The sequence below is a fragment of the Engystomops pustulosus genome, chromosome 7 (assembly GCF_040894005.1).
Source record: "Engystomops pustulosus chromosome 7, aEngPut4.maternal, whole genome shotgun sequence".
Lineage (NCBI taxonomy): Eukaryota > Metazoa > Chordata > Amphibia > Anura > Leptodactylidae > Engystomops > Engystomops pustulosus.
Genome location: NC_092417.1, coordinates 43,886,337 through 43,911,303, shown reverse-complemented (window position 1 = coordinate 43,911,303; position 24,967 = coordinate 43,886,337). Strand labels below are relative to the sequence as shown.

At 43.8% G+C, this 24,967-nt stretch overlaps 1 protein-coding gene across 2 annotated transcripts in view; it reads right to left on the bottom strand.

The window, feature by feature from the left end:
* Positions 1-2,791: 2,791 nt before the first annotated feature.
* LOC140069688 (cytosolic phospholipase A2 delta-like) overlaps positions 2,792-24,967 on the bottom strand; it is a 47,112-nt gene continuing 24,936 nt past the window's right edge. For both annotated transcript variants that reach the window (XM_072115667.1, XM_072115669.1), the window contains 9 exons: positions 12,721-12,857; positions 12,146-12,368; positions 11,748-11,865; positions 9,174-9,311; positions 8,265-8,372; positions 7,153-7,347; positions 6,860-7,026; positions 6,030-6,216; positions 2,792-4,460 (listed from right to left, as the gene is read on the bottom strand). In XM_072115667.1, coding sequence (XP_071971768.1) covers positions 4,213-4,460; positions 6,030-6,216; positions 6,860-7,026; positions 7,153-7,347; positions 8,265-8,372; positions 9,174-9,311; positions 11,748-11,865; positions 12,146-12,368; positions 12,721-12,857 — 1,521 coding nt within the window. In that variant the 3' untranslated portion in view covers positions 2,792-4,212. The remainder of the gene's footprint in view (positions 4,461-6,029; positions 6,217-6,859; positions 7,027-7,152; positions 7,348-8,264; positions 8,373-9,173; positions 9,312-11,747; positions 11,866-12,145; positions 12,369-12,720; positions 12,858-24,967) is intronic.

Here is a 24,967-nt window from a genome sequence, read left to right as displayed (position 1 = left end):
TGGCTCTTTCTTTGCGATTTTTTTTTATCTTTCCTGGTTACATTTATGGTTACATTATACCATATTAGCTGTTACTAACATCCTGGGGTAAATGTATATTCATATTTTTTTCTACACACACCAATGTCACATTACAGGTATTATACACACAGTGATGTCACAGTACAGGGATAATACACACAGTGATGTCACAGTACAGGGATAATACATACAGTGATGTGACAGTACAGGGATAATACACACAGTGATGTCACAGTACAGGGATAATACACACAGTGATGTCACAGTACAGGAACAATACACACAGTGATGTCACAGTACAGGGATAATACACACAGTGATGTCACAGTACAGGGCTCTGGGTTCTGTTGGTCTGCGCCCTGTGCCTCTCTAGCTGCTGGGAAACTACATAAAGTGTGTGTATACTGAGAGCTGAAGTTTCAGCAGGTGTCAGAGCAGTGATGTATAACCTGAAACTTCATTAGGCTGTGGTCACATCTGTGTGTAAGTCTTCATTAGAGTCTCCTGTATAGTTTCCATAGCTTATGATGCTAGTGGTGCTACATGCAGCGCACATTTTTCCATCATAAAAATAAACACCACAAAATAGTGTGACTGGCACCACCCGGATCTGGCGTTATATTGTGGTCTCCATTAAGAGCAGCGTCCATGTGACAGATGTAATCAGCAGCAGCGCTTCATAATTTACTTATTTTAGCAATCTTTTATCCTTTTTTTTGGGGTGGGGGTGCACTGGAAAACATATTTACCAACTGTTACAATTGCCTATAGGAGAAAACAGCCATTACCACCCTCATTCTTAGTTTAATAACATTGTTGGACCCACAGTGACAAAGCATTGCACCTACTGTATAACCCCATTCACCCACAGGAGATTAGTATTTGTACAGATCAATACCACAAAAATAATAGTAATTAAAGTCTATTCAGTCAGCATTTAAATGGGTAAGTGGCAAGACAATTCTTATTGTAAATTCATGTTCAGACATGTAAGGTTTATCAGTTGTGGGGTGGAACTTGAATGCAGTGGGAGGAGCTTATCCTGATAACATATGTATTTACATTAAAACACCTGTGATCAGGAATAATCCCATTCCTGGTCACATGCAATTAAAGCGCAGCATGTAAACACAGTCTGACAGTCTTACAAGTGGATATGTAATTACAGGAAAACAAGGTACAACCCCTTTAAGAGCCTGCAGCTGTCCAACTAACTACCAGGTCCTGCTGAATGTACTGCAATAAACATAATAATGTAGTCCGGCCGGTAGACACTAAACACATATGTCCATATTACCATTGCCTACAATTTATGCCTATAACAGTAGTCCACAAAGATGGTGCCATTGTACATTTGCAAGACATAGAAAACTATCAATTTAAAAATTATCCGGCAAACCCCTTAGTGGTCAATTTCGGTTGGACAGTCCCATGGGGCCACCAATGTACAAGGGGTAGCAGAAAGTTACTACACTGTGTGGCTGCGACTGTGTTGAAGGCCCTTTAACAACACTGGATCAGACCCTCCCCCATCACCACTAAAAGCCTATTTCTAGAAATACTGATGTCTATATTCCACTTAGATTGGATGGAGCCGTATATTCACAAAAAGACAAAGTTGAAACAATTTTTTGAGACATGGGACGGTCTTATTGGGGTCTTACCAGTTTGACTACAGAATAAAGGGTAAATTAGAGGGTAAGTTTTATTTCCTACCTGGTACTTAACCTGCAAATGAGATATTGGGATATGAGCTGAACAATCCTTCTGCTGTTGTGGCTGGAGCGTGGGATCCCTGATAGTCCTGGTAGCCATAACATGTAAAAGGTGGGAGGGATAGTCAGTGTGTCTGGTGGCTGGGTCATCAGAAAGAGGGACAACAACAGAGGACATTAGGTACAGGCTTTAGGTCAGTGATGGCTAACCTATGGCACTGGTGCCAGAGGTGGCACTCAGAGCCCTTTCTGCGGGCACTCAGGCCATCACCAGAGATGACTCCAGGTATCTTCCTGCAGTCCCAGACAGCCCGGGACTTGCTGTGCACACAGGTATTTTAAAGTAACAGCTCTACCTGGGACTATTTTCGGCTTTATTGGTGTCCTCAGAGTGCTGGTATCAATGAAAACTGTGACAGAGAAGGGAGTATAAATCACAAATTAAATTTCTGTGTTGGCACTTTGCGATAAATAAGCGGGTCTTTGTTATAGTTTGGGCACTCGGCCTCTAAAAGGTTTGCCATTACTGCTTTAGGTGTTTGGAGCAAATCCACATGAATGATGCTGCCATCGGCTCACTTTCTATTCTGTTATTCTGTGGGATTTGTGCACTTCCATAGCCCAGACCAGACACAAAACAACAGGGGTAGCAGCCATATCAGCTGCTATGGGGCCCACAGTGTCAGGGGGCCCCGGCATCTGGGGTATTGCACTTGAATATGCAATATGTGTGTATGTGTGATGTGTATATAATCTAAATGTGCATGTGATGTGTATATGCTATATATGATGCATGGGTGCATATGGTAGTGTATGTATGTGTTTATAAATGGTGTGCATATAGTGTATGTATATTTTTTAAGGGGTAAGTGTGGCCCCATTAAGAAGTCTGCTATGGGGCCCTGCCTCTCCTAGATACCCTAGTGATCTCTACTCCTGCCTTACAGTCACATAGAACAGACATAACCATTCCCTTTTCAATCATTTATTGTTTTCATAACAGAATCACAATCGCAGTGTATTTAATTTTTTTTATTAATATAATGTAAACAGCGACAAAAATTATACATCCATAAACACCTTGCATATTTCAGATCTATTCCATGTGCTTAAAATTTTTAGTTATATGATTATTTCACTATAAAATAGGGAAGATTAGACATTGGAATTTTCTTTTTCTTAGGATAAGCCAAAGCTTTATTGAAAAAGAGGGACCATAATATCAGCAAAAAGGTACAAAAAGGGACATCATTTGCAACAGTGTATTGCCAGCTCGTAGTGTCAAGTTTCATAATAAGTCATAATTTTTGGGTAATTTATTAAAGAGGACCTGTCACCCCATTTATCTGCACTAGGAGCTGCTTACTAAAGTAAGCAGCTCCTAGTGCTCAATCAAACGCCGCAGTGTTAGAGTGATAGCGTTACCGGAAACCTTGCAAAGCTGTCCGACGTATTCATGAGGGGGCGGGGTTGGGGCGTGGCAGTCACTGCCCGCCTATGGAGCGTCCAGGGTAGAGGCAGCGCCTCGGACCGCCCCCTCTTTAATAAATGAAAAATAAACTGGCAGTGCCATTAGAATATCAGTCTTACTACTAGAAGAGAATCATGCTCTAAGTTTATTTTGTGGAAATGTATCAAACGCTTATCAGTAGATGTGATTCCTTTTCTAAAGTAATTGAATAGACTAGACTTACAATGGGAACCCTAGAATGTTGTGATCACAAGCTCAAGGAGCAAATGTGGTGATGGGAGAATACTTGATTTCACATTGATCCAATGGGGGGAATTTATTAAGACTGGCCGGTAGTGTGCAGGTCTCAATATCCCACCCCCATTGGTGGCCTCTTAGTAAATTTGGTCATGAGGTATGTGCTCCTCAATCTTTGCAAGGTCTGACCTGGTAGATGTTTCGGCTCTAGTATCCGCCTATTTCCAGCAGAGGCTGTAGTAAATATGCCCCCATCCACCCCTCTGCCTGCCCCGTCACACCCAGTTTTTGAAAAAGTGCAGTGTGGGGCAGAAAACTTTATAACATGTAGGAATCTTGGTCTTGTCTGTGGACAAGCAATAGTAAATGTCCCGCAATATGTTCTCTCCTTAGTTCTGAATGGTGCCTTCAAATCACATGCATCAGATTTTGTCTCATTTATGTGAACTAAACTTCACATTTGCTTCTGAAACAACTCATTACACATGATTAGAGATGATTTTCAATCTGCAGTAAAAATCAGACACATATGAAGGAACCCTTCCATTACTTTCAGTATTTTGTGGCTTAGTAGTACATCCTGACTACAAACAGCCTTTCCTGTAGTCAGATTCTGTTAATAGAAGTTTGCCGTGTGCTCCCAACACTCTGTTATTATTTTTATTGTCATGTCCATACAAGTTGCACATACTACACATAATAAATATACTTCTACTAAGTCCCAGAAAAAAAATAATGTACAGTTTTTAGTTTTGGGGTTTCCATGTGCTAAATCTTCTTCTGTGCTTCCGTTTGCTTTATTTCAGGTGAAAGATTCCTTGCTTTCCTTCTCTGTACTGCAGTGTGCAGAGCATCCAGGATCAGCTCTCTGTTGTTTGCGAGGTTATACTGCGTTAATTTCATCAACCTGTCAAAGTCTCGCTCACTGTAAGTAAAGTTTGTCAGAAAATAGGGGGAAAAAGCTCCTGTAACATCTACATTCCCATCTGACATTTCTTCTGCAGAGCGTAACACACCTGAAAGATAAGGTGATAAACAAATCAGAGGATTAAATGGAATGTCCATATTAGATGCAACATGTCACTTAAAGGGGTATTCCCATTACAGCAAATTCATGTCATTCCTTTTATGATAAAAAGTAATCCATAATAGTGGATAGATATCTGACCATAGTCACACAGGTGCACGGCTCGTTATATCACACAGCTCTGATTACTCTCTGTGATACTAACAAGCCGTGCACCTGTGTGACCATGGTCAGATTTCCGTCCACTAGTAGTAAACATTAAAGCTTTCCATAAAATGACAGCAAGCAGAGATCTAAACATCTGTGAGGAATTGATACAGAAAGTATATTGGAAAATTGTATAACTTTTTATCATAAAAACAATAACAATAATTTGCTGTAATGGGAATACCCCTTTAAATTGCTTTAACATGAATTCTTATTCTTATGTGCATTAAAGAGTAACTTAACTTTTGAAGCACATTTTTTTATTTAATAAATGAATAAAGAAGGTGATAACAGTAAACTTTGTCATATTCTTCAATAAGGAAAGGGGTTTCTCTGAGCCTTTTTTCTTTTCTGACAGAAGTGGTATAAAATTATAGAAATTGTTGGGCCTGACTAGCCGGAGGTAAAATATGGCTGGGTTGCTGAGTCTTGCCCGAAGCTGGGATGTGACTCAGTGATAACTAAGAAAGTGTAGGGGGAAAAAATATGGGTGTAAATAAAACGTGCCATATATGAAAAATATGAAAAGGAAATGGGTTAAAAATTCTATTTCGTTGTATTGCTTAGGCTTTTAGTGGTTCAAGATTTACTCCTCTTCTTTCTCCTGCAGTGAGCAGGGTGTCTGAATGCTTTCTGAGGCTCCTTTACTTCAGATAGATAGAAATCTGTCCCTGGTCTGTCCCGGCACAAGCCGTTATTATCACAGAAAGTAATCAGAGCCATGTGAAACGTCTTGTGCACCTGTGTGTCCATCATACGACCATGGACAGATCATATCCACTGGAAGTAAACATAAAAGCTTTCAATAGAAGGACAGCAAGCAGAAATCTAGAAAACTGTGTAATTGATGCATTCATATATTGGAAAATTGTATAACTTTTCATTTCAAAAACAATATGAATTTTTTGCTTAAAGTGGACCTTCCCTTTAAGTCATAAGACACTTTTTCAGACTTCTTTATCTCTCAGCTGTCAGCGGAAGCAGATCAGAAAGCAGAGTTACACAAACTACTTAAATACTGAAGAAAGGCAGAGGAAAAAGAAGGACACAGAAACAATTACCTATTATCTTCTGCACTGTTCAATTATAAAATTCTGAGCATTATGTAGGCTCTCTATGATATATTCATACGACATACATCTGGGAATTTCACCTTGTCTATGAAGGAAAAACTAGCGATAGACATATATTTTTCTATGGTCTCATAGTGTCAGTTTCAGTTACTGTTTTAATGATGACCCATGCTTTGTCTCCCTTGCAGCAAAAAGTGCTATTGCTTTTAATAGAATAAACTGTGTTATAGACATGTATTAAGAAATAAGTAAAAATGCTATAAAATCTGTGGCAATACCTGGTTCCTTAAATTTTTTGAAAGTGTCGTTCACAAGGGGAAAGTGCAGCACAATAGGACAATTATTATTATCATCATCATTGAAAACATAGCACTCCCTGTGTGTCTTCCGCTCCTCGTCACTCAGTGATACCTTAGGGAATCCAATACCTTGTGTTGTGCAGTAGTTACAGGTCTGCTCCACGGCCTGCAAACAAAACATGAATGTGAAAAGGTAATAAAATACTGCAATGCTAACTGAATACACCAGAACCTCCCCTTTTAAGACATTTTTGCAAATGAACTTTATTATTGGTAAATACTAGACTAGGCGGAAACAGAATGTTTATACTAATTGTCCTTGTGTTAGCTCTCTACTTTGTCAAGACATGGCCTTCAAGTAGAGAAGCTACAGAAAAGACAAGGTAAACAATAGCGAGGACAAAGTCATTTCTAAACAGTTCACACAAAATGATGTTTGAATCATGACATGGCTGGACAGTGGACAACATGACCCCCGGCTAAGACAAGATGTCGTCCGGTTGGATAAAATGGCGTTTGTAGAGAAATATATCTCTCACAAATGTATTACTATAATGTATTCTATACTGTATATTACCTTTATATTTACATTTAAAGGGCATTTACAGATGGTGGAAAACCGTCTGAAAGGAGAGTGCCCCTAGAGTGCATGGTACTACCCAGTGATAGCTGAAATTGTGCACAGCCACACCCAAGGAGAAGGATTACTCCCAGTTGCCAATTTCCTCATATATTTTAAGAAGTTCCATCATTGATTTATTGGGAGTGGAGACCAATACCTCCTGTTACCATTAGCGTTAATGACCCACCTGAAGGGGTGTGTCGAGGGTATAATCAAAAGATATAATGACGTCCACTTTTCTCTGTGGTCGCAGTAAAGGTGGAAAACTGGCATTAATGAAGTATCCAGCATCCACAAGACACAGATTATCAGCAAGAGGTGTCAGACGATTAGGAAAACTGTCTAAATTGGAATCTGTAAAACACAAAAAATGATATATAATAATAATAAGCCTCTTTTCACACAATTTTTTTCTTGGTATGTCTTGACATTAATTCACACAGTATACAGCTACAATGGTGCGACTGATAAGTAAATTACCTTTCCATGTGGTGAACTGTGACTGCTGATGATAATCCTTGTGTAAGTAAAGACCCTTTAAGAAATTATGTTGCTCCCCATCTATGGGCCTGTTGGTCAATACGCCCTTCCAAACGCGACTGAATATACCAGAGGGTGTGAACAGTCGGGTTTTTGTGTGGGCAGATTCTCTCCTCACGCGAATATCTTCTTTATCTTAGGGACATAAAGATGACAAAAGGTATTACAATTTATGCCCTTCCTCATCATCATGTATCACTACAGGTATGTGGATAGATAGATAGATAAATAGATAGAATTAGATAATTCATGCAGCACAACACATTTAGAAATGAGCTGAAAAAGACTGGGTGCTCCCTACGTAGGGCCAGGAATCAGGTCCAGCACACCAAAACATTGAGGTGAAAAAAAGTGGATTTATGCCATATTTAAGGGCAACATTTCGCCTCAAACAGTGAGCCTTTCTCAAGCTCAGCTTAAGCCGAAACGTTGCTCTTAAAGGAGATCTACCACCAGGATAAAGGATTTTAAATAATCACACTGACATACTGGTGTGTCTTTTTTAAAGGCTTTAAAGAAAATGCAAATAAGCCTAAGGGGCACCAGACTCCATAGGTGTTAATGGCACATGGAGCTCCTTGGTCTTATTTGCATAATTTTTCTTTTTTTCTTAAAAACAATACATAAGAAGCTTAAAGGGAACCAGTCATCAGTAATTGGCCTAATAAACCACTACCAGAATATCAGTGTAAAATCTCCGCCTCCTTGATTTTCTCGATGATGCCACCACACTGGGTCATGAAAGAAACATACTGTAATCTGGAAGATGTTCATCTGTATGGCAACATACTGGTAATGGTTTATTAGGTCACTTTCTGATGACCGGTTCCTTTTAAAGAAGAGCAGATCCTGCCAAAGGGTGCACCTGCTTGTTTTACAACATCCTGGTGGTAGATTTTCGTTAAATATGGAATAAATCCACTGAGACACTTTTTTCAGCTCAATTTTTTGGGTGGATAGAAAGATAGATAGATTTTGAGTTATTCATCTATAGTTTGGAGTTAGTGAAAAAGAAAATATAAAAAGGAAGGAGAAGAAAGAAAAGAATATACCAATATCCTTAATTCTGTCTTTGACCCAAGTATCCCAGAAAGTATCCAGTTGTGTTGTTAAGTACCAGGTGTCCACTAAATTCAAGGAGAATACATTGCCCCATAAACCTATATTTGAGGAACAAAACAATATATTATTAAGTTTTATAATTTTTTAGAACTTTTAATCAAGGTTTCTGAACTTTCATATTCATGACATAAATACTCTATGGGAGTTGAACTCTTGATGCCCCCACTAATCAGTTGATGGAAATAGCTGGAAATTTGCTTAAAATTTGCAGTGCTCTGCAATTAAAGTGTGCAACAGCCCAAAATGGAAGAGAGCTTCTCAACCACCACACATTGAATAGATCTTTTCTATATCCAGTGCTGCTGCAGCCTAGGCCATTACAGGTGGTCCCCTACTTAAGAACAACCGACAGATGACCCCTAGTTACAAACGGACCTCTGGATGTAAGTAATTTACTGTACTTTAGTCCTACGTTACAATTACTAGCTGTAACAGTTATCAAAGGTGTCTGTAACTAAGCTTTATTGTTAATCCTGGTTCTTATGACAACCAAACATTTTTAAAATCCAATTGTTATAGAAACCAAAAAAATTTTGACTGTAGATACAATTATAAAGTAAACAGTTCGGACTAACATACAAATTCAACATAAGAACAAACCTAGAGACCCTATCTTGTAAGTAACCCCGGCACTGCCTGTATATATAATCAGTGGGGTGCTGGAAGTCAAAGTACTACCATATGATGTTACTGACCTATTCCAAAGACAGACATCTTTGTTAGACTTCTTATGAAAACAGAGGCTCATTAAGGTACTATAGGCCCCAAAGAAATCTATGTGTCCCCTCCATGAGTCCTTAATGGAGCCCCATAAAACATAATATAGTCTTGTGAATTACCTTGAAGAAAACAAATACGAGGTTCTGGATGTTTCTTCATCAGTCGACCCATGTAGAATTCACTTCCATAATCCTCTGTTCGGATAGAGGCGCCGTATTTGAGAAGCCCGACTTCGTAAGGGGTAAATTCACACCACTCTGAAAACACATGCACTTGTTTATAAATGGATATTCAACTTACATAAATGTATTTACGGAATAACTTACACTTCTTCTCTAAACATGGGAGACGTATAAATGGTTGGCACTGTTGTATTGACACGGGGCCAATATGGAACATGTGGGAATCATAAGTGACTGGTACTGGACCCATGTGGTTGGCTACACATTTTTAAGGTCATACTGTGGCTTACATAATTTGAGCCCTGTGACTGGATGGCAACATTATGGAGTCATGTGGCAAGAGAAAGGGGCACTCATTTCTTAGCAAACATGGGTAACAGATTACCTAATTAGGCTGGTCATTTCATCTAGGCGATGGGGGGGACTGTTTTTTAGAAGTTTTCTGGCATCCTTAATAACAAAATATTAACTTTGTAATACAGCCGGAGGCATTCAGGCTGATGGCGCCGAGCACCTCTAGACTTCCCTATCTAGAGCACACCCCCCGCTGCAAGACTCCTCCTGCTCCCGGGTGTGGGAACTAGTAAACAGCACACACCCCGCTCTCTCCACGCCACAGCTCTGACATCACCGGCCGAATCCTAATTCCCTGTCCGGGAGCAGGAGGAGGCTTGCAGCAGAGAGCGTGCATAAATTAAAAGACGGTGAAGCCAAAAGTTCCTCTGGTGGCATCATCCTGAGCGCATCCAGCTGTTTTACAAAGTTAATATTTAGTTAATAAAGATGCCAGAAAACTTCTAAAAAAAACAGTCCTCCCATCCCCTTAACGGAACGACCAGCCGAATTAGGACACTATCACCAGTAACCTGCTGGTAGATGTCCTTTAAAGAGGAGCTGTGTTTGAAGCCCGGGCTCTTCATCAGTAACATGGCAAGTAATAGATGTAATGGTACTGATGAAGAGCCCGGCACTGGCTTGAAACATATTTTTTATATCATAATATTTTATCAAAGAAAAATATTTTTTTTTAACCGAGCAATACCAGTTGCATTTGCACAGTGTGTTGAAGAAAAGTGAAACAAACTTATGTCGCTCGTCATTCGCTGAACGTGAAACCTCGTGGGGGGGCCCTCCGAGACGCAGCAGCAACCCAAGTTTTACGGAATCATGTTGTGTCATCCCGCACTACCCACAAAGGTAATTAGCATTAATTTCAGCATTCTTTCTCATCCAGTTAATCAACAATATTACGCTATAGGCGCTGTGCCCGTTTTTCCTCTCCTCTAGTATATCTATACCCCAGTGATTCAAGCAGAGTTGTAATTTTTTACCTTGGCTCCAAAGCAATCAGTGTCAATATTTTGTGCTCTTTACTGTCAGATCTTCCCTTTCCAGGACACCCATCTGAAAGTAGTGGGCCTAAATAGCATAGCATACTAGCAGGGTAGTCTCATTACCAACATGCTATTAAAAGGAACCTTATCCCCTCTAAGCCCACCAACAGTACCTTGTTCCACTACCACTCCTGAAATATCCCTTTTAATTAGACTGTAAAAGGCAGAGGTATGTCTGTTCATCCAAACAGTCAGGCAGCCCCGCCTCCAAGCGTCATGTGTGCCAACCTTGCCTCTGAATGCCCATCCGTCATTCTCCTTCAATGCCAAGATCTCAGTGTGCATGACCTTCCTGACTGCGTTTTACATTTGACTTTAAGAGGATTTTTGAGGAGTGCTGGCACATGGAAATATGACAGTAGGACCACTGGGGGACATGCATAATATATAACAAGGTAACGTTTGTGGGCTTATGGGGGATAAGCTGCTGCCAGGTTCCCTTTACGGCTCTGTACTGTCATCTGTGTGGACATGCACTTCAGCCAACAGCCTGGATCCACCCATCTGACAGTAGAGATCCAAAACTATCAACTAATAGTTACTCAGTAATGGTGGGGACTAGAAGAAACTAAGCCAGTATCAGTGGAGTGGTACCTATTAATGAAACTGGAAGATTTGATTTGATGGAGGTGATGAAGGGCACTCTCTAAAAATCGAGGAGGACGAGCAGTTTGTGGAGAGGGCACTTACTTCAAGAAACAATGACCACGCCCAGGGGGCGACTAGGCAGGGAGCCAGGTAAAGTTTTATAAAAGTTATTACTTGAAAGAAAAGAGCCAGAAATCTAATGAAAACTGGTTTTGGATATGCTTGGGATTGACTGTGGGCACGTGGGAGAACTTAAAAACAGTGTTTTGGTGACAGGTTCCCTTTAAGGAAATATTATGGAGACAAGTCCTTGAATCATTCAGATTGATTGCAGTTGAGAAGGGTACTGTACCAATTTCTTTACTTCATGAATTCATGAATTTGACTTAATAAAATCACAGGTGCTGTAATAGGATCCTTATTGGGCCCTTCAATTTTTAAAGGGTCCATGAACTCTACACCAACACAAGCAACATATTTTAGTAAAGGAATATATTAGATGTATCACAGATTCCCTGAATGGTGATACCTTTAAAATCCAGTGTGCTGATAGTGTTGTGTTTTACGTTCATTGCCAGGTAAAGGGGTAGTGGGTTTTGACCATTGTCCAGGGCTGCTTGCTGATCAGAAAGCCTGCTTTCATTTCTCTGCAAGGACAAAATAAGGAAATGTAGTTGAGAAATAGGTATAAGGAAGATACTTATTGCAAAACATGTTCATGTCACTCTTTTATGAAATATTGTTCTTTCCACCATGTATGCATCCGCTCCAGTTTTCTGTTCACTGCCTTGAAATCACACATGTAACACAAAAATGGACAGCACAAAATGGACTAAAGTAAGTAGCTCCTAGTGCTACAGCAGACGCAGTAGTGTTACACTGGTGGAAGCCAGGGGTCACATGATCCTGGGCAGCAGGACTTCTTACCCCAATGTTCAACATTGATTCCAGCATAAGTCCCCAGAGGTCAGTGAATGAGGTTTTCTGTCCATCAATTGTAGCCTGCTGGAGCTCCTTGCGATAGTACTTCAGACGATCCATTGAAAAAATGCCGATTTTATTTTTTGTCACATGTTTCTTCACATTGTTTATGGCCTCCGACAACTTGTTATGTGACCAGTTAGGATCCTCATACAGTTTGCTTGTGGTCCTAATTGAACGATAAGTCAATGTCAAAGAGGACCTGTCAGCCCCAAAAAGACCCCCATCCAAACATGCCCCCCATAATGATAATAAGGGAAATACAGGAGATAAAAACTAAAGAAATAAACAAATAAAGGGTTTTTTTTCAGATTTATAATAGTGGTTGCGTCATTTGGCTAAATTTTGCTTATGTTGTCTTATGTTCCGCAATGATTATGCAAATGTTTAGTCACACAAATTCCTACAATTTTTCGAGTCTAATCCAATTCCTACACCAGGAGGGGACTTGTGTATTTTTTAGCTTTTTTTGAGCAACCCAATAGTAAATCAAGATCTGCAATAAGTAAAATATGGTTTACCATGTAGATCCAGAGGCACTTGCTATATATGTAACGCAATCCAACAGGCCCATGTTCTGAATTGCATACAGATGACTGTACAAACAGGCCATAGCACGGGCTCCTCCACCGGTTGCCATGATTGCCACAACTGGGATCTATAAAAAAAATGAAAAACAGAGACCATGACATGCGGTCATCACAGTAAATGGAATTATACAATGTGACAAACATACTGGTCTAGAAGAGGCTGACAGATGCAGATGTGGATTATAATAGGGGCAGTATCCCTGTGAGGGGTATATGTTACCTATTGTAAGGAACTATTTTGTTTTTATTATAGTTTCAACAAAGTTTTATTGAATAAAGGAAGCATGGGAGGTCACCTGGGGTCAAAGGCTTCTGAGGGACCCATAGCCATCCAAACCACGCACCAAGTTTGATACTGCCATGAAGAGATAATAAGGACCTCAGTACTACTACTTCTATCCTGAATATATGGGCACTGCACAGTACTACTGATCTTATCCTGCATACATGGGCACTGCACAGTACTACTGCTGTTATCCTGCATAGGTGGGCACTACACAGTACTACTGCTCTTATCCTGCATACATGGGCACTGCACAGTACTACTGCTGTTATCCTGCATAGGTGGGTACTACACAGTACTACTGCTCTTATCCTGCATACATGGGCACTGCACAGTACTACTTCTATCCTGCATGCATGGGCACTGCAGTGTACTACTGCTGTTATCCTACATAGATTGGCACTGCACAATACTACTGCTCTTATCCTGCATACATGGGCACTTCACAGTACTACTGCTCTTACCCTGCATACATGGGCACTGCACAGTACTACTGCTCTTATCCTGCATACATGGGCACTGCACAGTACTACTGCTCTTATCCTGCATACATGGGCACTGCACAGTACTACTGCTCTTACCCTGCATACATGGGCACTGCACAGTACTACTGCTCTTATGCTGCATACATGGGAACTTTACAGTACTACTGCTCTTATCCTGCATACATGGGCACTGCACAGTACTACTGCTCTCATCCTGCATACATGGGCACTACACAGTACTACTGCTCTTATCCTGCATACATGCGAACTGCACAGTACTACTGCTCTTATCCTGCATATATGGGCACTGCAGTGTACTACTGCTCTTATCCTGCATACATGTGCACTGCACAGTACTACTGCTCTTACCCTGCATACATGGGCACTGCACAGTACTACTGCTCTTACCCTGCATACATGGGCACTGCACAGTACTACTGCTCTTACCCTGCATACATGGGCACTGCACTGTACTACTGCTCTTATGCTGCATACATGGCCACTTCACAGTACTACTGCTCTTATCCTGCATACATGGGCGCTGCACAGTACTACTGCTCTTATCCTGCATACATGGGAACTGCACAGTACTACTGCTCTTATTCTGCATACATGCGCAACGCACAGTACTACTGCTCTTATCCTGCATACATGGTCACTGCACAGTACTACTGCTCTTATCCTGCATACATGCGAACTGCACAGTACTACTGCTCTTATCCTGCATATATGGGCACTGCAGTGTACTACTGCTCTTATCCTGCATACATGGGCACTGCACAGTACTACTTCTATCCTGCATACATGGGCACTGCACAGTACTACTGCTGTTATCCTGCATAGATTGGCACTGCACAATACTACTGCTCTTATCCTGCATACATGGGTACTTCACAGTACTACTGCTCTTATCCTGCATACATGGGCACTGCACAGTACTACTGCTCTTATCCTGCATATTTGGGCACTGCACAGTACTACTGCTCTTATGCTGCATACATGGGAACTTCACAGTACTACTGCTCTTATCCTGCATACATGGGCACTGCACAGTACTACTGCTCTTATCCTGCATACATGGGCACTACACAGTACTACTGCTCTTATCCTGCATACATGTGAACTGCACAGTACTACTGCTCTTATCCTGCATATATGGGCACTGCAGTGTACTACTGCTCTTATCCTGCATACATGGGCACTGCACAGTACTACTGCTCTTACCCTGCATACATGGGCACTGCACAGTACTACTGCTCTTACCCTGCATACATGGGCACTGCACAGTACTACTGCTCTTACCCTGCATACATGGGCACTGCACAGTACTACTGCTCTTACCCTGCATACATGGGCACTGCACTGTACTACTGCTCTTATGCTGCATACATGGGCACTTCACAGTACTACTGCTCTTATCCTGCATACATGGGCACTGCACAGTACTACTGCTCTTATCCTGCATACATGGGAACTGCACAGTACTACTGCTCTTATTCTGCATACATGCGCAACGCACAGTACTACTGCTCTTATCCTGCATACATGGGCACTGCACAGTACTACTGCTCTTATCCTGCATACATGCGAACTGCACAGTACTACTGCTCTTATCCTGCATATATGGGCACTGCAGTGTACTACTGCTCTTATCCTGCATACATGGGCACTGCACAGTACTACTTCTATCCTGCATACATGGGCACTGCAGTGTACTACTGCTGTTATCCTGCATAGATGGGCACTGCACAATACTACTGCTCTTATCCTGCATACATGGGCACTTCACAGTACTACTGCTCTTACCCTGCATACATGGGCACTGCACAGTACTACTGATCTTATCCTGCATACATGGGCACTGCACAGTACTACTGCTCTTATCCTGCAAACATGGGCACTGCACAGTACTAATGCTCTTATCCTGCATACATGGGCACTGCACAGTACTATTGCTCTTATGCTGCATACATGGGAACTTCACAGTACTACTGCTCTTACCCTGCATACATGGGCACTGCACTGTACTACTGCTCTTATGCTGCATACATGGGCACTTCACAGTACTACTGCTCTTATCCTGCATACATGGGCACTGCACAGTACTACTGCTCTTATCCTGCATACATGGGAACTGCACAGTACTACTGCTCTTATTCTGCATACATGCGCAACGCACAGTACTACTGCTCTTATCCTGCATACATGGGCACTGCACAGTACTACTGCTCTTATCCTGCATACATGCGAACTGCACAGTACTACTGCTCTTATCCTGCATATATGGGCACTGCAGTGTACTACTGCTCTTATCCTGCATACATGGGCACTGCACAGTACTACTTCTATCCTGCATACATGGGCACTGCAGTGTACTACTGCTGTTATCCTGCATAGATTGGCACTGCACAATACTACTGCTCTTATCCTGCATACATGGGCACTTCACAGTACTACTGCTCTTACCCTGCATACATGGGCACTGCACAGTACTACTGCTCTTATCCTGCATACATGGGCACTGCACAGTACTACTGCTCTTATCCTGCAAACATGGGCACTGCACAGTACTAATGCTCTTATCCTGCATACATGGGCACTGCACAGTACTATTGCTCTTATGCTGCATACATGGGAACTTCACAGTACTACTGCTCTTATCCTGCATACATGGGCACTGCACAGTACTACTGCTCTTACCCTGCATACATGGGCACTGCACTGTACTACTGCTCTTATGCTGCATACATGGGCACTTCACAGTACTACTGCTCTTATCCTGCATACATGGGCACTGCACAGTACTACTGCTCTTATCCTGCATACATGGGAACTGCACAGTACTACTGCTCTTATTCTGCATACATGCGCAACGCACAGTACTACTGCTCTTATCCTGCATACATGGGCACTGCACAGTACTACTGCTCTTATCCTGCATACATGCGAACTGCACAGTACTACTGCTCTTATCCTGCATATATGGGCACTGCAGTGTACTACTGCTCTTATCCTGCATACATGGGCACTGCACAGTACTACTTCTATCCTGCATACATGGGCACTGCAGTGTACTACTGCTGTTATCCTGCATAGATTGGCACTGCACAATACTACTGCTCTTATCCTGCGTACATGGGCACTTCACAGTACTACTGCTCTTACCCTGCATACATGGGCACTGCACAGTACTACTGCTCTTATCCTGCATACATGGGCACTGCACAGTACTACTGCTCTTATCCTGCAAACATGGGCACTGCACAGTACTAATGCTCTTATCCTGCATACATGGGCACTGCACAGTACTATTGCTCTTATGCTGCATACATGGGAACTTCACAGTACTACTGCTCTTATCCTGCATACATGGGCACTGCACAGTACTACTGCTCTTATCCTGCATACATGGGCACTTCACAGTACTACTGCTCTTATCCTGCATACATGGGCACTGCACAGTACTACTGCTCTTATCCTGCATACATGGGCACTGCACAGTACTACTGCTCTTATCCTGCATACATGGGCACTGCACAGTACTACTTCTATCCTGCATACATGGGCACTGCACTGTACTACTGCTCTTACCCTGCATACATGGGCACTGCACAGTACTACTGCTCTTACCCTGCATACATGGGCACTGCACAGTACTACTTCTATCCTGCATACATGGGCACTGCACTGTACTACTGCTCTTACCCTGCATACATGGGCACTGCACAGTACTACTGCACTTACCCTGCATACATGGGCACTGCACAGTACTACTGCTCTTACCCTGCATACATGGGCACTGCACAGTACTACTGCTCTTATCCTGCATACATGGGCACTGCACAGTACTACTGCTCTTACCCTGCATACATGGGCACTGCACAGTACTACTGCTCTTATCCTACATACATGGGCACTGCACAGTACTACTGCTCTTATCCTGCATACATGGGCACTGCACAGTACTACTGCTCTTATCCTGCATACATGGGCACTACACAGTACTACTGCTCTTACCCTGCATACATGGGAACTGCACAGTACTACTGCTCTTATCCTGCATACATGGGCACTGCACAGTACTACTGCTCTTATTCTGCATACATGCGCACTGCACAGTACTACTGCTCTTATCCTGCATACATGGGCACTGCACAGTACTACTTCTATCCTTCATACATGGGCACTGCAGTGTACTACTGCTGTTATCCTGCATAGATTGGCACTGCACAATACTACTGCTCTTATCCTGCATAGATGGGCACTTCACAGTACTACTGCTCTTATCCTGCATACATGGGCACTGCGCAGTACTACTGTTCTTATCCTGCATACATGGGCACTGCACAGTACTACTGCTCTTATCCTGCAAACATGGGCACTGCACAGTACTACTGCTCTTATCCTGCATACATGGGCACTGCACAGTACTATTGCTCTTATGCTGCATACATGGGAACTTCACAGTACTACTGCTCTTATCCTGCATACATGGGCACTGCACAGTACTACTGCTCTTATCCTGCATACATGGGCACTTCACAGTACTACTGCTCTTATCCTGCATACATGGGCACTGCACAGTACTACTGCTCTTATCCTGCATACATGGGCACTGCACAGTACTACCTCTATCCTGCATACATGGGCACTGCACTGTACTACTGCTCTTACCCTGCATACATGGGCACTGCACAGTACTACTGCTCTTACCCTGCATACATGGGCACTGCACAGTACTACTTCTATCCTGCATACATGGGCACTGCACAGTACTACTGCTCTTACCCTGCATACATGGGCACTGCACAGTACTACTGCTCTTACCCTGCATACATGGGCACTGCACAGTACTACTGCTCTTATCCTGCATACATGGGCACTGCACAGTACTACTACTCTTACCCTGCATACATGGGCACTGCACAGTACTACTGCTCTTATCCTACATACATGGGCACTGCACAGTACTACTGCTCTTATCCTGCATACATGGGCACTGCACAGTACTACTGTTCTTATCCTGCATACATGGGCACTGCACAGTACTACTGTTCTTATCCTGCATACATGGGCACTGCACAGTACTACTGCTCTTATCCTGCAAACATGGGCACTGCACAGTACTAATGCTCTTATCCTGCATACATGGGCACTGCACAGTACTATTGCTCTTATGCTGCATACATGGGAACTTCACAGTACTACTGCTCTTATCCTGCATACATGGGCACTGCACAGTACTACTGCTCTTATCCTGCATACATGGGAACTGCACAGTACTACTGCTCTTATTCTGCATACATGCGCAACGCACAGTACTACTGCTCTTATCCTGCATACATGGGCACTGCACAGTACTACTGCTCTTATCCTGCATACATGCGAACTGCACAGTACTACTGCTCTTATCCTGCATACATGGGCACTGCAGTGTACTACTGCTCTTATCCTGCATACATGGGCACTGCACAGTACTACCTCTATCCTGCATACATGGGCACTGCAGTGTACTACTGCTGTTATCCTGCATAGATTGGCAATGCACAATACTACTGCTCTTATCCTGCATACATGGGCACTTCACAGTACTACTGCTCTTACCCTGCATACATGGGCACTGCACAGTACTACTGCTCTTATCCTGCATACATGGGCACTGCACAGTACTACTGCTCTTATCCTGCAAACATGGGCACTGCACAGTACTAATGCTCTTATCCTGCATACATGGGCACTGCACAGTACTATTGCTCTTATGCTGCATACATGGGAACTTCACAGTACTACTGCTCTTATCCTGCATACATGGGCACTGCACAGTACTATTGCTCTTACCCTGCATACATGGGCACTGCACTGTACTACTGCTCTTATGCTGCATACATGGGCACTTCACAGTACTACTGCTCTTATCCTGCATACATGGGCACTGCACAGTACTACTGCTCTTATCCTGCATACATGGGAACTGCACAGTACTACTGCTCTTATCCTGCATACATGCGCAACGCACAGTACTACTGCTCTTATCCTGCATACATGGGCACTGCACAGTACTACTGCTCTTATCCTGCATACATGCGAACTGCACAGTACTACTGCTCTTATCCTGCATATATGGGCACTGCAGTGTACTACTGCTCTTATCCTGCATACATGGGCACTGCACAGTACTACTTCTATCCTGCATACATGGGCACTGCAGTGTACTACTGCTGTTATCCTGCATAGATTGGCACTGCACAATACTACTGCTCTTATCCTGCGTACATGGGCACTTCACAGTACTACTGCTCTTACCCTGCATACATGGGCACTGCACAGTACTACTGCTCTTATCCTGCATACATGGGCACTGCACAGTACTACTGCTCTTATCCTGCAAACATGGGCACTGCACAGTACTAATGCTCTTATCCTGCATACATGGGCACTGCACAGTACTATTGCTCTTATGCTGCATACATGGGAACTTCACAGTACTACTGCTCTTATCCTGCATACATGGGCACTGCACAGTACTACTGCTCTTATCCTGCATACATGGGCACTTCACAGTACTACTGCTCTTATCCTGCATACATGGGCACTGCACAGTACTACTGCTCTTATCCTGCATACATGGGCACTGCACAGTACTACTGCTCTTATCCTGCATACATGGGCACTGCACAGTACTACTTCTATCCTGCATACATGGGCACTGCACTGTACTACTGCTCTTACCCTGCATACATGGGCACTGCACAGTACTACTGCTCTTACCCTGCATACATGGGCACTGCACAGTACTACTTCTATCCTGCATACATGGGCACTGCACTGTACTACTGCTCTTACCCTGCATACATGGGCACTGCACAGTACTACTGCACTTACCCTGCATACATGGGCACTGCACAGTACTACTGCTCTTACCCTGCATACATGGGCACTGCACAGTACTACTGCTCTTATCCTGCATACATGGGCACTGCACTGTACTACTGCTCTTACCCTGCATACATGGGCACTGCACAGTACTACTGCTCTTATCCTACATACATGGGCACTGCACAGTACTACTGCTCTTATCCTGCATACATGGGCACTGCACAGTACTACTGCTCTTATCCTGCATACATGGGCACTACACAGTACTACTGCTCTTACCCTGCATACATGGGAACTGCACAGTACTACTGCTCTTATCCTGCATACATGGGCACTGCACAGTACTACTGCTCTTATTCTGCATACATGCGCACTGCACAGTACTACTGCTCTTATCCTGCATACATGGGCACTGCACAGTACTACTTCTATCCTTCATACATGGGCACTGCAGTGTACTACTGCTGTTATCCTGCATAGATTGGCACTGCACAATACTACTGCTCTTATCCTGCATACATGGGCACTTCACAGTACTACTGCTCTTATCCTGCATACATGGGCACTGCACAGTACTACTGTTCTTATCCTGCATACATGGGCACTGCACAGTACTACTGCTCTTATCCTGCAAACATGGGCACTGCACAGTACTAATGCTCTTATCCTGCATACATGGGCACTGCACAGTACTATTGCTCTTATGCTGCATACATGGGAACTTCACAGTACTACTGCTCTTATCCTGCATACATGGGCACTGCACAGTACTACTGCTCTTATCCTGCATACATGGGCACTTCACAGTACTACTGCTCTTATCCTGCATACATGGGCACTGCACAGTACTAATGCTCTTATCCTGCATACATGGGCACTGCACAGTACTACCTCTATCCTGCATACATGGGCACTGCACTGTACTACTGCTCTTACCCTGCATACATGGGCACTGCACAGTACTACTGCTCTTACCCTGCATACATGGGCACTGCACAGTACTACTTCTATCCTGCATACATGGGCACTGCACAGTACTACTGCTCTTACCCTGCATACATGGGCACTGCACAGTACTACTGCTCTTACCCTGCATACATGGGCACTGCACAGTACTACTGCTCTTATCCTGCATACATGGGCACTGCACAGTACTACTACTCTTACCCTGCATACATGGGCACTGCACAGTACTACTGCTCTTATCCTACATACATGGGCACTGCACAGTACTACTGCTCTTATCCTGCATACATGGGCACTGCACAGTAGTACTGTTCTTATCCTGCATACATGGGCACTGCACAGTACTACTGCTCTTATCCTGCAAACATGGGCACTGCACAGTACTAATGCTCTTATCCTGCATACATGGGCACTGCACAGTACTATTGCTCTTATGCTGCATACATGGGAACTTCACAGTACTACTGCTCTTATCCTGCATACATGGGCACTGCACAGTACTACTGCTCTTATCCTGCATACATGGGCACTTCACAGTACTACTGCTCTTATCCTGCATACATGGGCACTGCACAGTACTACTGCTCTTATCCTGCATACATGGGCACTGCACAGTACTACCTCTATCCTGCATACATGGGCACTGCACTGTACTACTGCTCTTACCCTGCATACATGGGCACTGCACAGTACTACTGCTCTTATCCTGCATACATGGGCACTGCACAGTACTACTGCTCTTACCCTGCATACATGGGCACTGCACAGTACTACTGCTCTTATCCTACATACATGGGCACTGCACAGTACTACTGCTCTTATCCTGCATACATGGGCACTGCACAGTACTACTGTTCTTATCCTGCATACATGGGCACTGCACAGTACTACTGCTCTTATCCTGCAAACATGGGCACTGCACAGTACTAATGCTCTTATCCTGCATACATGGGCACTGCACAGTACTATTGCTCTTATGCTGCATACATGGGAACTTCACAGTACTACTGCTCTTATCCTGCATACATGGGCACTGCACAGTACTACTGCTCTTATCCTGCATACATGGGCACTTCACAGTACTACTGCTCTTATCCTGCATACATGGGCACTGCACAGTACTACTGCTCTTATCCTGCATACATGGGCACTGCACAGTACTACCTCTATCCTGCATACATGGGCACTGCACTGTACTACTGCTCTTACCCTGCATACATGGGCACTGCACAGTACTACTGCTCTTACCCTGCATACATGGGCACTGCACAGTACTACTTCTATCCTGCATACATGGGCACTGCACAGTACTACTGCTCTTACCCTGCATACATGGGCACTGCACAGTACTACTGCTCTTATCCTGCATACATGGGCACTGCACAGTACTACTGCTCTTACCCTGCATACATGGGCACTGCACAGTACTACTGCGCTTATCCTACATACATGGGCACTGCACAGTACTACTGCTCTTATCCTGCATACATGGGCACAGCACAGTACTACTGCTCTTATCCTGCATACATGGGCACTGCACAGTACTACTGCTCTTACCCTGCATACATGGGCACTGCACAGTACTACTGCTCTTACCCTGCATACATGGGCACAGCACAGTACTACTGCTCTTATCCTGCATACATGGGCACTGCACAGTACTACTGCTCTTACCCTGCATACATGGGCACTGCACAGTACTACTGCTCTTACCCTGCATACATGGGCACAACACAGTACTACGGCTCTTATCCTGCATACATGGGCACTGCACAGTACTACTGCTCTTACCCTGCATACATGGGCACAACACAGTACTACGGCTCTTATCCTGCATACATGGGCACTGCACAGTACTACTGCTCTTACCCTGCATACATGGGCACTGCACAGTACTACTGCTCTTACCCTGCATACATGGGCACTGCACAGTACTACTGCTCTTACCCTGCATACATGGGCACTGCACAGTACTACTGCTCTTACCCTGCATACATGGGCACTGCACAGTACTACTGCTCTTACCCTGCATACATGGGCACAACACAGTACTACGGCTCTTATCCTGCATACATGGGCACTGCACAGTACTACTGCTCTTACCCTGCATACATGGGCACAACACAGTACTACGGCTCTTATCCTGCATACATGGGCACTGCACAGTACTACTGCTCTTACCCTGCATACATGGGCACTGCACAGTACTACTGCTCTTACCCTGCATACATGGGCACTGCACAGTACTACTGCTCTTACCCTGCATACATGGGCACTGCACAGTACTACTGCTCTTATCCTGCATACATGGGCACTGCACAGTACTACTGCTCTTACCCTGCATACATGGGCACTGCACAGTACTACTGCTCTTATCCTACATACATGGGCACTGCACAGTACTACTGCTCTTATCCTGCATACATGGGCACTGCACAGTACTACTGTTCTTATCCTGCATACATGGGCACTGCACAGTACTACTGCTCTTATCCTGCAAACATGGGCACTGCACAGAACTAATGCTCTTATCCTGCATACATGGGCACTGCACAGTACTATTGCTCTTATGCTGCATACATGGGAACTTCACAGTACTACTGCTCTTATCCTGCATACATGGGCACTGCACAGTACTACTGCTCTTATCCTGCATACATGGGCACTTCACAGTACTACTGCTCTTATCCTGCATACATGGGCACTGCACAGTACTACTGCTCTTATCCTGCATACATGGGCACTGCACAGTACTACCTCTATCCTGCATACATGGGCACTGCACTGTACTACTGCTCTTACCCTGCATACATGGGCACTGCACAGTACTACTGCTCTTACCCTGCATACATGGGCACTGCTAAGTACTACTGCTCTTACCCTGCATACATGGGCACTGCACAGTACTACTGCTCTTATCCTGCATACATGGGCACTGCACAGTACTACTGCTCTTACCCTGCATACATGGGCACTGCACAGTACTACTGCTCTTATCCTACATACATGGGCACTGCACAGTACTACTGCTCTTATCCTGCATACATGGGCACTGCACAGTACTACTGCTCTTATCCTGCATACATGGGCACTGCACAGTACTACTGCTCTTATCCTGCATACATGGGCACTACACAGTACTACTGCTCTTACCCTGCACACATGGGAACTGCACAGTACTACTGCTCTTATCCTGCATACATGGGCACTGCACAGTACTACTGCTCTTACCCTGCATACATGGGCACTGCACAGTACTACTGCTCTTACCCTGCATACATGGGCACAGCACAGTACTACTGCTCTTATCCTGCATACATGGGCACTGCACACTACTACTGCTCTTACCCTGCATACATGGGCACTGCACAGTACTACTGCTCTTACCCTGCATACATGGGCACAACACAGTACTACGGCTCTTATCCTGCATACATGGGCACAGCACAGTACTACTGCTCTTATCCTGCATACATGGGCACAGCACAGTACTACTGCTCTTATCCTGCATACATGGGCACTGCACAGTACTACTGCTCTTATCCTGCATACATGGGCACTGCACAGT